This window comes from Scomber scombrus, chromosome 18 (genome assembly GCF_963691925.1).
Source record: "Scomber scombrus chromosome 18, fScoSco1.1, whole genome shotgun sequence".
NCBI lineage: Eukaryota > Metazoa > Chordata > Actinopteri > Scombriformes > Scombridae > Scomber > Scomber scombrus.
The window spans coordinates 3,482,156-3,494,812 of record NC_084987.1 but is presented as its reverse complement, the minus strand read 5'-3'; the positions used below and the strand labels follow the sequence as shown (position 1 = coordinate 3,494,812).

At 44.6% G+C, this 12,657-nt stretch overlaps 1 protein-coding gene across 1 annotated transcript in view; it reads left to right on the top strand.

The window, feature by feature from the left end:
* grin2ca (glutamate receptor, ionotropic, N-methyl D-aspartate 2Ca) overlaps positions 1 to 12,657 on the top strand; it is a 54,806-nt gene that overhangs the window by 9,445 nt on the left and 32,704 nt on the right. The window contains exons 2-3 of the mRNA XM_062438631.1: positions 7,478 to 8,079; positions 12,442 to 12,556. Coding sequence (XP_062294615.1) covers positions 7,478 to 8,079; positions 12,442 to 12,556 — 717 coding nt within the window. The remainder of the gene's footprint in view (positions 1 to 7,477; positions 8,080 to 12,441; positions 12,557 to 12,657) is intronic.

Here is a 12,657-nt window from a genome sequence, read left to right as displayed (position 1 = left end):
AATGTAAGTCAGACACCAGCGAAAATTTGATTGTCTTTGCAGGAACAAGAGCCCGAGGCTTTTCACAAAACTAGAGCAGGTTTTTTTTTTTTTTTTCTCTGTCTGCCTTCGCTACGTCCTGAACTCACTTGTCTCTACTTCTACCTCCTGCTGCATTTTAAACCACTGGCACAGATAAAGTGTAACATGTCTAGACTGAGGCAGAGCAAATACAAAGAAGTCATACAAAGCAGTTAAAGGAGAGCAAGACGAGGAGGGTAACATTGATTCAGTGTAACTTAAACATCATAAGACTCAAAGGGAAGATTGTTTGGATTCAATGAATTAAAAAACTAAAAACTGATTTACACATCAAAGTCAGTTTAATCATCATTTGAAGATTTAACCCTCCTGTTGTCCTCGAGTCAAGGAAGGAAGGGAGGGAAGAAGGAAGGAAGGAAGGAGGAAGAAGGAAGGAAAGGAGGGAGGGAGGAAAGGAAGGAAGGAAGTACGGACGGAGGAAAGAAGGAGGTAGGAGGAAGGGAGGAAAGAAGGAAGGAGGGGGAGGGAGGGAGGGAGGAGAAAGGAAAAGAGGAAGGGAGAAAGGAAGGAAAGAAGGGAGGAAGGACAGAGGAAGGAAGGAAGGGAGGAAGGTAGGAGGAGGAAAGAAAGATTAGGAGGGAGGGAGGAAGGGAAAGGAAGGAAGGAGGGAGGAAAAAAGGAAGGAGGGAGGAAAAAAAGGAAGGAGGGAGGGAGGGAGAAAGGAAAATAGGAAGGAGGAAGGAAGGAATGAAGGAAGGAAGGACAGAGGAAAGAAGGAAGGGAGGAAGGTAGGGGGGAGGAAAGAAAGAGAAGGAGGGAGAGGAGGAGGAGGGAAGGAAAGAAGGAGAGGAGGAAGGGAGGAAGGACAGAAGGAAGAAATGGATGGAGGAAGGAAAGAAGAAAGGAAGGAAAGAAAGAGAGAAGGAAGAGAGAAGGAGGGAAGGAGGAAGGACAGATGGAAGGAAGGAAGGGAGGAAAGGAGGAACAGTCTGGGAGAACACATTTTAGCAGGCGATCTCCAACACAAACTGGATTTGTAGAGTTTCAAAGATGTGGCGTCTTTCTGAGGAGCATCATGCAACGTTTAGGATCACAGTCAGGATCTCGCTCATGGAAGTGCAACACTAAAATGCAGAAAAGACATTAAGAAAGACATATTGTACGTCTCAATATGTCTTTTTTTGCTGCAACATGATTTATGTTGGTGCAGCAGAATTGACAGTGTAGAGTAAAGAATACTGTTCAGTGTAATCCAACAACTGAACCGAAAAACAATCTAAGTTTGTTCACAGGCACTGACTTGCACATATATATAAAATGACAGACAGGCTGTTAATATCTTCATATATATAACAATCCATAATTCCAAAAGGGACTGACAATATAAAGGCTTGGGAAAGGAAGTAAAGGATCAAGTTCAAATAAAATGACACTTGGAAAAAGTACTTGCCGAAGTCCTAATTACATATCTAGCTCTGTAAGTTAATGTTGTCATTGCTGTTGGATAAGACAGTGGTTATATGTAAATGCAGTAATGCAAAGACTGCTTTACTTTTGTTTGGGTAATTCCTTTGATTTTTTTTTTTGTTTAAAGATTTATTTTAGGGTTTTTTTGCCTTTATTTGACTGTGGGTGGCATACAGTGCAGTCAATATACTCTGTGCACGACCTGCAGCAAAGGTCCCTTGCCCGAATCCAACCATTGATGCTGCTTTTATGTGGCATGCACCTTTACCACTCAGCTACCAAGGTGCTCCGTGAGATTTTTTGATCATTTACTTTTTAGTCAATGCTTTTAACAACAGAATTGCACAATATCAGTTACTAAGATATAGTTATTTTATAAGAAACTGATGCAAAACTCAGATTAGGATTAGGGTTAATTTGAGTCACTGTCTCATTCTACACAGATAGATATACTTCATACTGTACCACTGCTTTCAGATAGAGATTTTAATGATGCAGCCCATACATCAATGGAGAGAGTAGACAGGAGTCCAGGATGTCTTGTATTGAAAAGGTTTATTTACTTGGCCAAGGAGAAGTGAATGAATGATCAGTACATGTTATGTTCTGATGCTCCCTTCAATTCTGAAGTTTCTCTCCTACGGGGCTAGACCACACAGATAATGCCCACGGTTGAGCCATGCCCAAATATGGGCAGATCCAACACATCTACAATATACAGAATGTAGTCTACTGGTCTATACACAAAACATTGCTTAGACCTCACTCAGGACCTTTGTCCTACATCCAACACTATGTCAAACCTCTGACTCCAGTTACCTTTACCCCATTCAGGGAAAACAGTCAAACACATATCTGACCTTGGCTGCTATAGCAACACTATCAAAAAGCCCCCTGTTTTCCCCAAAAGGAGCAGACTCACTGCTTACCACTATCTCAAGGGGAGACAGTGTCTAAACCCAATATTTGGTGAGGCCTTGCTATGACCGCAAAGCCTAGTTTGACCAGTGCATATTAATGATGGAAAATTCCCTAACGCTTTCAGTCTTGCTCCACACCATCTACACATTATCGTAATAGAGAAATGGCAAACGACCAGGGAGTTGTGTGTCTGTTCCTGGTTGCCATGCAGGATCTCTGTGACGTCAGCTGCACAGGAAAGCGTTGCCAGGGCACTTCCTGCGGCGTGGCGGAGGCAGACATATGTCGCAGCAAAGAGCCGTGGCCAGAAGTCACTCTTCATAGAGAGAGAGAGAGAGAGTGGGGGATGGCTGCAGCTCAGTCATGTGACCAGAAGAACCATGTGCCACTTTCTGTTCCATATCCTCAGCATTTCATCGTTGCTTTAGCCCCTTTGAGCCAACTAATATCTGGTTTTCCTTTATATGGTTTTGATGCATTGCAAGTCTACCAATAGTCCCAACCCCACCTGAGTCATTCAAATAACCTTTAGCTATCAAATGAGAGGATTTCAGAGCAGGTAATGGTCAGTGATTGTATGTTGGGTGCTTTTAAATAATTAAAAGAAAACAGTATTGGTTTCAAACAGCTCTGATTTACACCAGTTTCAAAGCATCTAACAACTAATCTTCACGCCACAAAGCATTCGTGCAATATCAAGACTGAAACCCAAAATGTTAAAAGGGTTAAAAAGTTAAAATTGTGGACTAACTGTATTTGGGCATCTATGTTTGTAAACAGATATGAATCATTCTGTATATTCTACCCTCATGGATGTAATCTCAGCGTTGTGAAGCTAAGCTTTCCACTCAATGGCTGTAATCTTCTTTGGGACTGTAGACTATTACTGTGAGCTAACGCTGTGGAAGTAAAGCTTACTGCTGAATGGAGAGTCTCACTTGATTTCTAACCTCAGTAAACGTTTTCAAAATGTGTTTATGGTCTCAATCGCTAGTTTAAAGCCTTCTTCAATGCAGTATGATGTTCATTTGGGACATTTTGGCCTCCCTGATTTTATATTTGACGATAAAGCAGGGTATGCATTAGGGCGTGGCTACGTCGTGATTGACAGGTTGATTGGTTCACAGGTTCAGGAGGGCGCCTCATGCTCCTCCTGATGCCCATATAAGTAGAATCCCTGTTTTTATTTTTCCCAGCATGCACCTGAAATTTTCAAGATGGCGCTGCTCAGATCCGATACTATTGGCCTCCGAGCAGCAGTCCACAAACCAATGGGTGACGTCACGGATGTTACGTCCATTTCTTATATACAGTCTATAGTTAGAACAATTTTGACACATAGTACAACCTGCAATAAACTCCTTAGTTGTTATATGCATCCTGGTAAGTAGAGAATCCATAAAACATTCTCTCTGAGACTGTTAGTATAATTTTATTCCTACAGCCATATGCTTTGGACTTTGCACCGTATTGTGCATGTTTTGCACGTTGACAAGCGGTCGTGACTTCAGGCGTTGAGCTACAGCCGAGCCCCTGGTAATGCCCCAGGCTCATTTGGGCCGCGCTATCAGTCTGCTCTCTGCTAATTGAGCTGTTGAGGTTGTAGTTTGCAGGGTGGGGGGGTGGGCGTTTGACTTTGACAGACCCTTAGGCTAGTAAGCATGTACAAAGCATACTGAAATATAAGCACATGTGTATAAAGAAAGCACAAACACACTCTGACACCTCAGCGCCTGTCTAGGAGAAAACTGATTGTGCACCCATTGCGGATGCTATGGGACAGTCTGGAGATGGAGAAAATGAGTAGATTTATACGATCTTCCCATGCTCCTCCGTGACTAACCTGCATAAGATCCCTTTACCCAGTATGGATGTATGCAGCAAGCGGGCTCGGGTGCAGTCTTATCCATCTTAGTCCACAGCCGGTCCCTTACAGAGCAGAAACCAATTCCTAGTAGAGACGCTGATAACCGAATTTCATTTTGCAGTATTGTATGTGAATATTAATCAAGAACATATATACGATGAGCCATTTTTTAAAAGGAAAAAGCTTTGGTCTAGCTCTGGTTTTAATTTAATGAAATGGAAAAAAAGGCTGCTTCCTGTGGCAAAAGAATAGATATTATTTCCTTTCAGTTGTTTTAACTTAAGGCACAATGCATATGTTGGTGGTTTAGGCAACCGCTCCTCTTTCAATGAATAAATGAATGTTTAAATCTACTCATTACATATAGATACAACAGGTCTTTTTTGTCTCAGTTTCTCTTCTTAAAGGATAATAGATGGATTTGTGTGTGAAGAAACAAGTGCAGTGACGAGTGAAACAAGGCAGCAACAAAGAAAAAAAGGAAATGTTTTCAGGGGTATGAGCAGCATGGTGCAAGTCAGAGGCTCGGTGGAAGTAGCTGTGACGTCGGAAATCATGAGACGCTCATACATCACGAGACAGCTGAACTTCTCTCAAGGACAACAAGGAGACAGGCTGAATAAGATCACGGGCCTGTTTGCAGTCTCAGGATATACCTAACCCCTCTGTTCCTGAGCTCCGAAGGGCCCGGCGCTCAGGATGGAGTGTTTTTTTTTTTTTCCCCCAGAGAGGGAAAGGGTCAGTAAGGGGCCAGCAACCCTATCAGCCAGCAGAGGCATGGAGCTTTTATAACAAGATCGCTCCAGAGTCAAAACATTTATACTTCGGAAAGACTGGAGGCAAAAAAAAAAAAAGTAATTTTGTCAATAAAACCGAAATCCTTATCGTTTAACCCTGGTGAACAACAAAATATCTCAAGTTTTATCACTCAACAGTAATCTCATACAAAAACAAACTGCTTATGCTTTTGGCGATTGGTGTTTGGTTTTGCAGAGCGATGTGGCGCATAGTCAAAATGTGGCAGGGTAATTGGAATCTGCTGAAGAATCAATAATCCCTGTTGAAGTGAAAGTGATCTACATGTGCAGTCACATCAATCCATCACTGTCACATTAATTATGATACTCTGGCATAATTACTGTGAAGAAAAGGGATCTCAGTTGATGCTTGCCCCCAACTCCTGCAAGTTGCATTGCTAGTTGCTTGTATTTCAGTATTTATTTCTAACAACCCCCCCCCCCCCCCCCCCCCCCCCCATTTATAAAGAGGTTATAAGTTGTAGATAATGGCATTATTACTGCTTTATATGTTAAATAGGTTTCTTACTGTCCACCAAGCCATCAGTGAGAGTAATTGCAGACACCAGCAATTATAAATCTCAGTCATTCATTGATTCATTCAGTCATTCATTGTCTGTAGATATAAATGGAAGGAAGGGAGGATGGAAGAAAGGAAGGAAAAGAGAGAGGAAGGAAGGAAGGAAGGAAGGAAGGAAGGAAGGAAGGAAGGAAGGAAGGAAGGAAGGAAGGAAAAGAGGGAGAAAGGAAGGAAGGGAGGAAGAAGCAAGGAAAAGAGGGAGGAAGGAAGGAAGGAAGGAAGGAAGGAAGTTAGGAAGGAAGGAAGGAAGGAAGGAAGGAAGGAAGGAAGGAAGGAAGAAGGAAAAAAGGAGGGAGGAAGGAAGGGATGAAGGGAGAAAAAGGAAGGCAAAGAGGGAGGAAGGAAGGAAGGAAGGGAGGAAGGGAGGAAGAAGGAAGGAAAGGTGGGAGGGAGGAGGGAAAGGAAGGAAGAAGGAAGGAAAGAAGCTAGGGGGGAGGAAAGAAAGAGAGTAGGAGGGAGGGAGGAAAGAAGGAAGAGAAGAAGGAAATGACGGAAGGAAGGAAGGAAGGAAGGAAGGAAAGAAGGAGGGAGGAAAGAAAGAGGAAGGAAAGAAAGAGAGAAGGAGGGAGGGAAGAAGGACAGACGGAAGGAAGGAAGGGAGGAACAGTCAAAACAGACGGGGTCAATTTGACCTGGGAAGACGACACAAAGGTTAAAATGCCACCTGCTGTACAGTATTTTTCCCTCCTCTCCACTTATTTTAATAAAACAGTTAACAAACAAAAAAAACAAACCACCTTCCTCTATCAAGGTCATTGCATTTGCAGAAAAAGACAGATGAAACGCAGAGCCGGTCACAGTGATAGTGCCATCCCTCTGAATTTGCAAATATGGATGACGGCCAGTGTTTGTGCGGCAAAAAGTGAGACGTGTGGGTTTAAGTGATGAATGGGGCTGCAGCTCCTGGAAGAGCAAAATAAAGCAGAACCACTTAGGTCCTGTCAGAAAGCTGCTGCAGACTGTACTGGTTGGGCAACTCGCGTCTCTGTGTGTGGTTTGTCCGAAGAACAAATGATGTGCATTTTCTCAGGAGAACCCTCGTAGATATGAAGCGGCTCCTCCACATTATATTAATATATAATTATACACATTAAATTAGGATGTGTTAATTTAGCTTATAACTGAGGAGTGAATCGCTTACAGTGGGTTAATTAACCCTCCTGTTGTCCTCGAGTCAAGGAAGGAAGGAAAGATGGAAGGAAGGAAGGAAAGAAGGAAGGAAGGCATTATGGAAGGAAGGAAAGAAGGAAGGGAGAAAAGGAGGGAGGGAAGAAGGAAGGAAGGGAGGAAGGAGAGGAAGGAAGGAGGGAAAGGAAAGGAAGGAAGACAGGAAGGAAGGAAGAAGGAAGAAAAGGAGGGAGAAAGGAAGGGAGGAAAGGAAGGGAGGGAGGAAGGTAAGGAAGGAAGGAGGGAAGGAAAGAAGGAAGGAAGGAAGGAAGGAAGGAAGGAAGGAAGGAAGGAAAGAAGGAGAGGTGGGAGGAAGGAAGGAAGGAAGGAAGGAAGGAAGGAAGGAAGGAAGGAAGGAAGGAAGGAAGAAAAGGAGGGAAGAAGGAAGGAAGAAAAGGAGGGAGGAAGGAAGGAAGAAAAGGAGGGAGGAAGGAAGGGAGGAAAGGAGGAAGGAAGGAAGGACAGACGGAAGGAAGGGAGGAAAGGAGGAACAGTCAAAACAGATGGGGTCAATTTGATATACACATTGAATTACGATGTGTTAATTTAGCTCATAACTGAGGAGTGAATCGCTTACAGTGGGTTAATTAACAGTAAAAGGTTTTCAAAACATTCTCCGTCTCCTCATCATGATGCAATATGCTTCTCTACCTCCAGGGTGAAGGCTCTAACTTCCTCCAGCTGGGCTCCTCCATCGAGCAGCAGATCAACGGCATGTTCAAGGTGATGGAGGAGTACAACTGGGACAGCTTCGTCGTCATCACCAGCCTCTACCCGGGCTACGAAACCTACGTGGATTACATCAAGTCCTTCACAGACACCAGCTACTTCATGTGGGAGCTTCAGGACGTGCTGACATTCGACATGTCCGCCGACGGCATGAACGACATCCGAGCTCGGAGGCTTCTGCAGCAGATAGACGCCCAGGTGCTGCTGGTCTACTGCTCTCACGAAGAAGCCCAGTACTTGTTCACCATGGCGAGCGAGTCTGGACTGGTGGGGCCGGGCTACATCTGGATTATCCCCAGCCTGGCTGTGGGGAACCCGGATATCCCTCCGCCCGACAGCTTCCCCGTGGGGCTCATCAGCATCATCACAGACCGGTGGAGGATGAGCTTGAGGAAAAGGGTTCGGGACGGCGTAGCCATCGTGGTGAAAGGCGTGCAAAGCTTTCGGAAACAGAGAGGCTTCGTTCCGGAGGGCCACAGCGACTGTCACAACCCGCTCAAACCACCTTCTACTAATGACACGCTGTTCAGGTAAGCTAAGGTGCAAGAAGGAGGCGGCTTGAGAACAACTGATTTTAATTTGTAATTAGCTGAAATGGTAATTATATGGATTTGCAGTAGTTTTTCATTTTAAGTATGAATCTATAAGAGAGTCAAATCTAAAAGAAAATGTCAAATAAGATTGGATTGCTCAAATGGCGGCCATTATTAACTTTGGTTGCAGAGAGATCTGGGTCTTTATCTAAACAGGCTTACATTATACTGAAATATAGTTTCTTGCCTTTGTCTACGGTGGCCGACCGGGGCCAACCGCTTCATTTCGGGGAGAACAGCTGCAACTACAGAAACGATGCAGCTGTCAAAAGTAACGGCATTGCAAGGTAGCGTAACGTTTAGTTGAGACAACCTAGAGCCCCCCCTGTAGGTTTGGGGCACTTCCGTTGTAGTGAGTGGTTATGCAGCGTTTCTCTTAATGCAGGTGTTTCTGACAGCGTGTGTTTTATTTGCAGCGCGATTTTGTAAGTGTATTTGTTTTGACTTTTGTTTGTGTTTTGGAGTTTGCATCGTGTCTGTACTTGCAGCTGTTCTCCCCCAAATGAAGCGCTTGGCCCCGATCGGCCACCGTATTAAAGGAACATGACATTTCCAGCATTTCCAACAGCGTAGCTCCTCCCTTTCCTAGCAGGATTTTTAATGAGGAAAAACTACACATTAAAAAAAAAAGGGGCTTATGGATTTCTGTGCTTCAAAGTATTCTCCTTTTTGTAAATACTTGCCATAATAATGAATGTTCAGTGTTTGGTGGCAGGGTCGGCCATTCCTTCGCTGTATTGATACGTGTGTTGCCACGAACAGAAACACACAGCATAAGGCATCTATGCATGCTAGTGTGTCAGTGGTTCAAAGACATTTTTGCAGGGGTTTGCCGTTAATGACGCTGCTGCATGAAAACGACATGTCAACTCTATCACACATGAAACAGTACAGTATCTCCTCTGCTGTGTTTAGACCAGACACTAAGGCTTATATGTTATTTCTGCCAAATATATCCAGATGGTAGCTCGTGTTAACCAAACACCCCCGACCTAGAGCCGGCTCTGCTTGAGGCGGGGAGTTTTTCCTCGCCGCTGTCGCCAAGTGCGGCTCACGGGCAAATGTTTGGTGCCTTTAACCTAGAGGCTAGACCTGCTCTATGTGGAAAGTGCCTTGAGATAACTTTCGTTGTGGTTTGGCGCTTTATGAATGACATTCAATTGATTGTAGTAGTTAGTTTAAGGAGTACATTGTGGGTCACATTAAGAACATGTCCAGCTAAAATAAATGTGCATATGGTGTTTTTACAACTCTCAAATATAAAAATGGGTCAAATTTGACAGTGAACAGGATGTAAGGGTTAAGTAAGAGTCCGTCAACATTTGCAATTAAACAGTCAACTGTGTCATTTCCCATGAGGACTCTTTTTGTTGCATATAATTATAATAACCTTGCAGTTTTGTCACAAAGGGAATATTGATTCTCCTCCTCTACAGATACATCAGGAAGAGTAACACTCAGCGGTGTTACTGTACTGACTTATATCTGTAAGATGTGGCATAAAAGAGGTCAACAGTCATTTATTTATTCATGACTTCCCATCTGTTTGGTGTAGTGGACCTCATTTTACGACGACCGTCATTCTCCCCAAACTGTGTCCTCTGCCCAGCTGCTACCCCCCCCCCCCCCCCCCCCCCCCCTCTCTTATCTCCTCACCACCGAGCAAGTGCTCCGCTATATCTCTTGGAGACTGTGCGAGGTAATTGAGTGGTGGAAGGGTTGGAAGGGAGGAATGAAGGAAGGACGGAGGAAATAAGCAAGGAAGGGAGGAAGAAGGATGGAAAGGAGGGAGGAAGGAAGAAGGAAGGAAGGGAGGGAGGAAGGAAGAAGGAAGGAAGGGAGGGAGGAAGGAAGATGGAAGGAAAGGAGGGAGGAAGGAAGGGAAGGAAGGAAAGGAGGAAGGGAGGAAAGAATGAAAGGAAAGAAGAACGGAGGAAGCCCTCCGTTTCTTCCTTCCTTCTTCCTCCCTCCCTTCCTTCCTTCCTTCCCACCTTCCTTCCTCCCTCCCTTCCTCCTTCCTTCCTTCCTTTTACTCCCTTCCCTCCTCCTTTCCTTCCTTCCCTCCCTCCTTTTCTTCCTTCCTTCTTCCTCCCTCCCTTCCTTCCTTCCTCCCTTCTTCCTCCCTCCCTTCTTCCTTCCTTTCTTCTTTCCTATTCAACATCACTCCGTCTCTCTGATGTCAGAAGTAAATCATCTTTTTTGGGAATCTGTGAAGCCGAAGGCGGAGACGACTCTTCCTTTTGTTAAAATCCAAAACCCGTCGATGAAAAAGGTGGAAAATTGTGAATATTATCTCAGGCTTTGATTCAGAGCAAACTTCTTAAAACCCAGCGGGTATGATTTAACTAGCAGCGGCTCTCCCTCACCAATAACGTGAAGGTTGATAAGATAGAACAAAGCACTTCCTATTATCTCTGCTCGTTCCTGCCAGATCAAACATTTACATCTCCCTCCGTTTTTCTGATATGTGCTCACTGGATGGGAGATATTTTTCTTTTGTGTCGTGCTCCCGGGTCAAATGGACCCCCGTCTGTTTTAACTGTTCCTTCTTTCCTCACTTCCTTCCTTCCGTCTGTCCTTCCTCCGTCCTTCCTTCTCTCTTTTTTCCTTCCTCTCTTTTCCCCATCCCCCTTTCTTCCTTTCTTCTGTCCTTCCTTTCTCCCTCACTTCTTCTTTCCTTCCCTCCTTCCTCCTTTATTTCCTGTCCTTCTTTCCTCCCTTCCTCTTTTCCTTTCTCCCTCCCGCCCTCCTACCTTCCTTCTTTCCTCCGTCCATCCTCCCTCCCTCCCTTCCTCCCTCCCTCCTACCTTCCTTCCTTCCCCCCTCCTTTCCTTCCTTCCTTCCGTACTTCCCTCCTCCCTCCCTCCCTCCATCCTTCCTTCGTCCCTCCCTTCATTCTTTCTTCCTTCCTTCCTCCCTCCCTCCTTTCCTTCCCTCCTTCCTCCCTCCTTTCCTTCCTTCCCTCCTTTCCTTCCTTCCTTCTCCCTCCCTCCCTCCTCCCTCCCTTCCTTCCATCCCTTCCTCCCTTGACTGGAGGACAACAGGAGGGTTAATAATGAGTCAGCTCACCTGTTAATTAGATTATCTCAGATTACCAGATTAAATGGGCTTTTCACACAGACCAGGGCTGGAGGCGATTCTCCTCCCAGCAGGTTTTCATCACCTCTGCTGGAGTGACGGCTGAGGTGAGAGAGTGGCACCGCAGGTCTAATATAACAAGAGGATGTACGTGATGAAACGGTGGAATCAAAGGAGGCGGGTGACTGTTTCTCTACGCAGTGAAGCAGCTGTCGTGTCACCGTGTCGCTCCATTTGTTTTTTTTTAACACACTGATGAAAGCAACTGTGTTTTTTTGGTTTGACAACAAGACACTTGTGACATTATCCGATCAGTTTGGAAAGGTTTCACAATCATTAGAGCAGCAGACAGAAGCTGACAACAATAAGAATAAAATACAAACTAAAAACTGTTTTATTTCAGTTTCTAAGAATTATGACTTAACCTTCTTGTTGTCCTCGAGTCAAGGAAGGATGGAAGGATGAAAGGGAGGAAAGGAGGGAGGAAGGAAGGGAGGAAAGGAGGAGAAGAAGGGAGGAAAGGAGGGAGGAAGGAAGGGAGGAAGAAGGAAGGAAGGAAGGAAAGGAGGGAGGAAGGAAGGAAGGAAAGAAGGAAAGGAGGAAGGAAAGGAAGGAAGGAAGGAAAGGACGAAGGAAGGAAAGACGAAGGAAGGAAAGACGAAGATGGAAGGAAGGAGGGAGGAGAAAGGAAAGAAGGAAGGAGGAAAGAAGGAGGGAGGGAGGAAGGAAGGAATGAAGGAGGGAGGAAGGAAGGAGTGAGGGAGGAAGGACAGATGGAAGGAAGAAAGAAGGACAGAGGAAAGAAAGGAAGGAAGGAGAAAGGAAAAGAGGGAACGGAGGACAGAAGGAACAGTCAAAACAGAGGGGTCAATTTGACCCGGGAGGACGACACAAAGTTAATGCTGCTCTAATTAAGAGGGGTCAAGTTTATTCAGTAAAATGCTAAAGATAAAGTTGTAATTAAAACGATGTTAAAGATGTAAGGAGATAAAAAGTCATTATTCTGACACTGGCCCACTAAGTCACAGAAGTAGGACGAGGAGACATTATGTCATTGTCTTTTTTCCTTCTTTTTTTTCAATTTAGTCTTTCATTAATGCATTTCAGTCCAGACAGCTGCTCGCTTATTGGGAAATGCTAATGATGTTTTCTTCTTTTTGTTAATTGTTTTTAGTGACTGATCATCTTTCTCTTTCTTGTTGTTCTTTCTTTTTCTCACAGGCACATGTTGAATGTCACCTGGGAACACAACGACTTCTCCTTCAACAGTAACGGTTACCTGGTGAATCCCGCCATGATCATCATCACGCTGGACAGAGAGAGACTATGGGACAAGGTACGCTCTCCACAACCCTTACACCCCATTTCTGTGGGATTACTACTAAACGCACAACATCAAGCAATTAAAAAATGTGAAGAGCTGCTCTACGATTACAC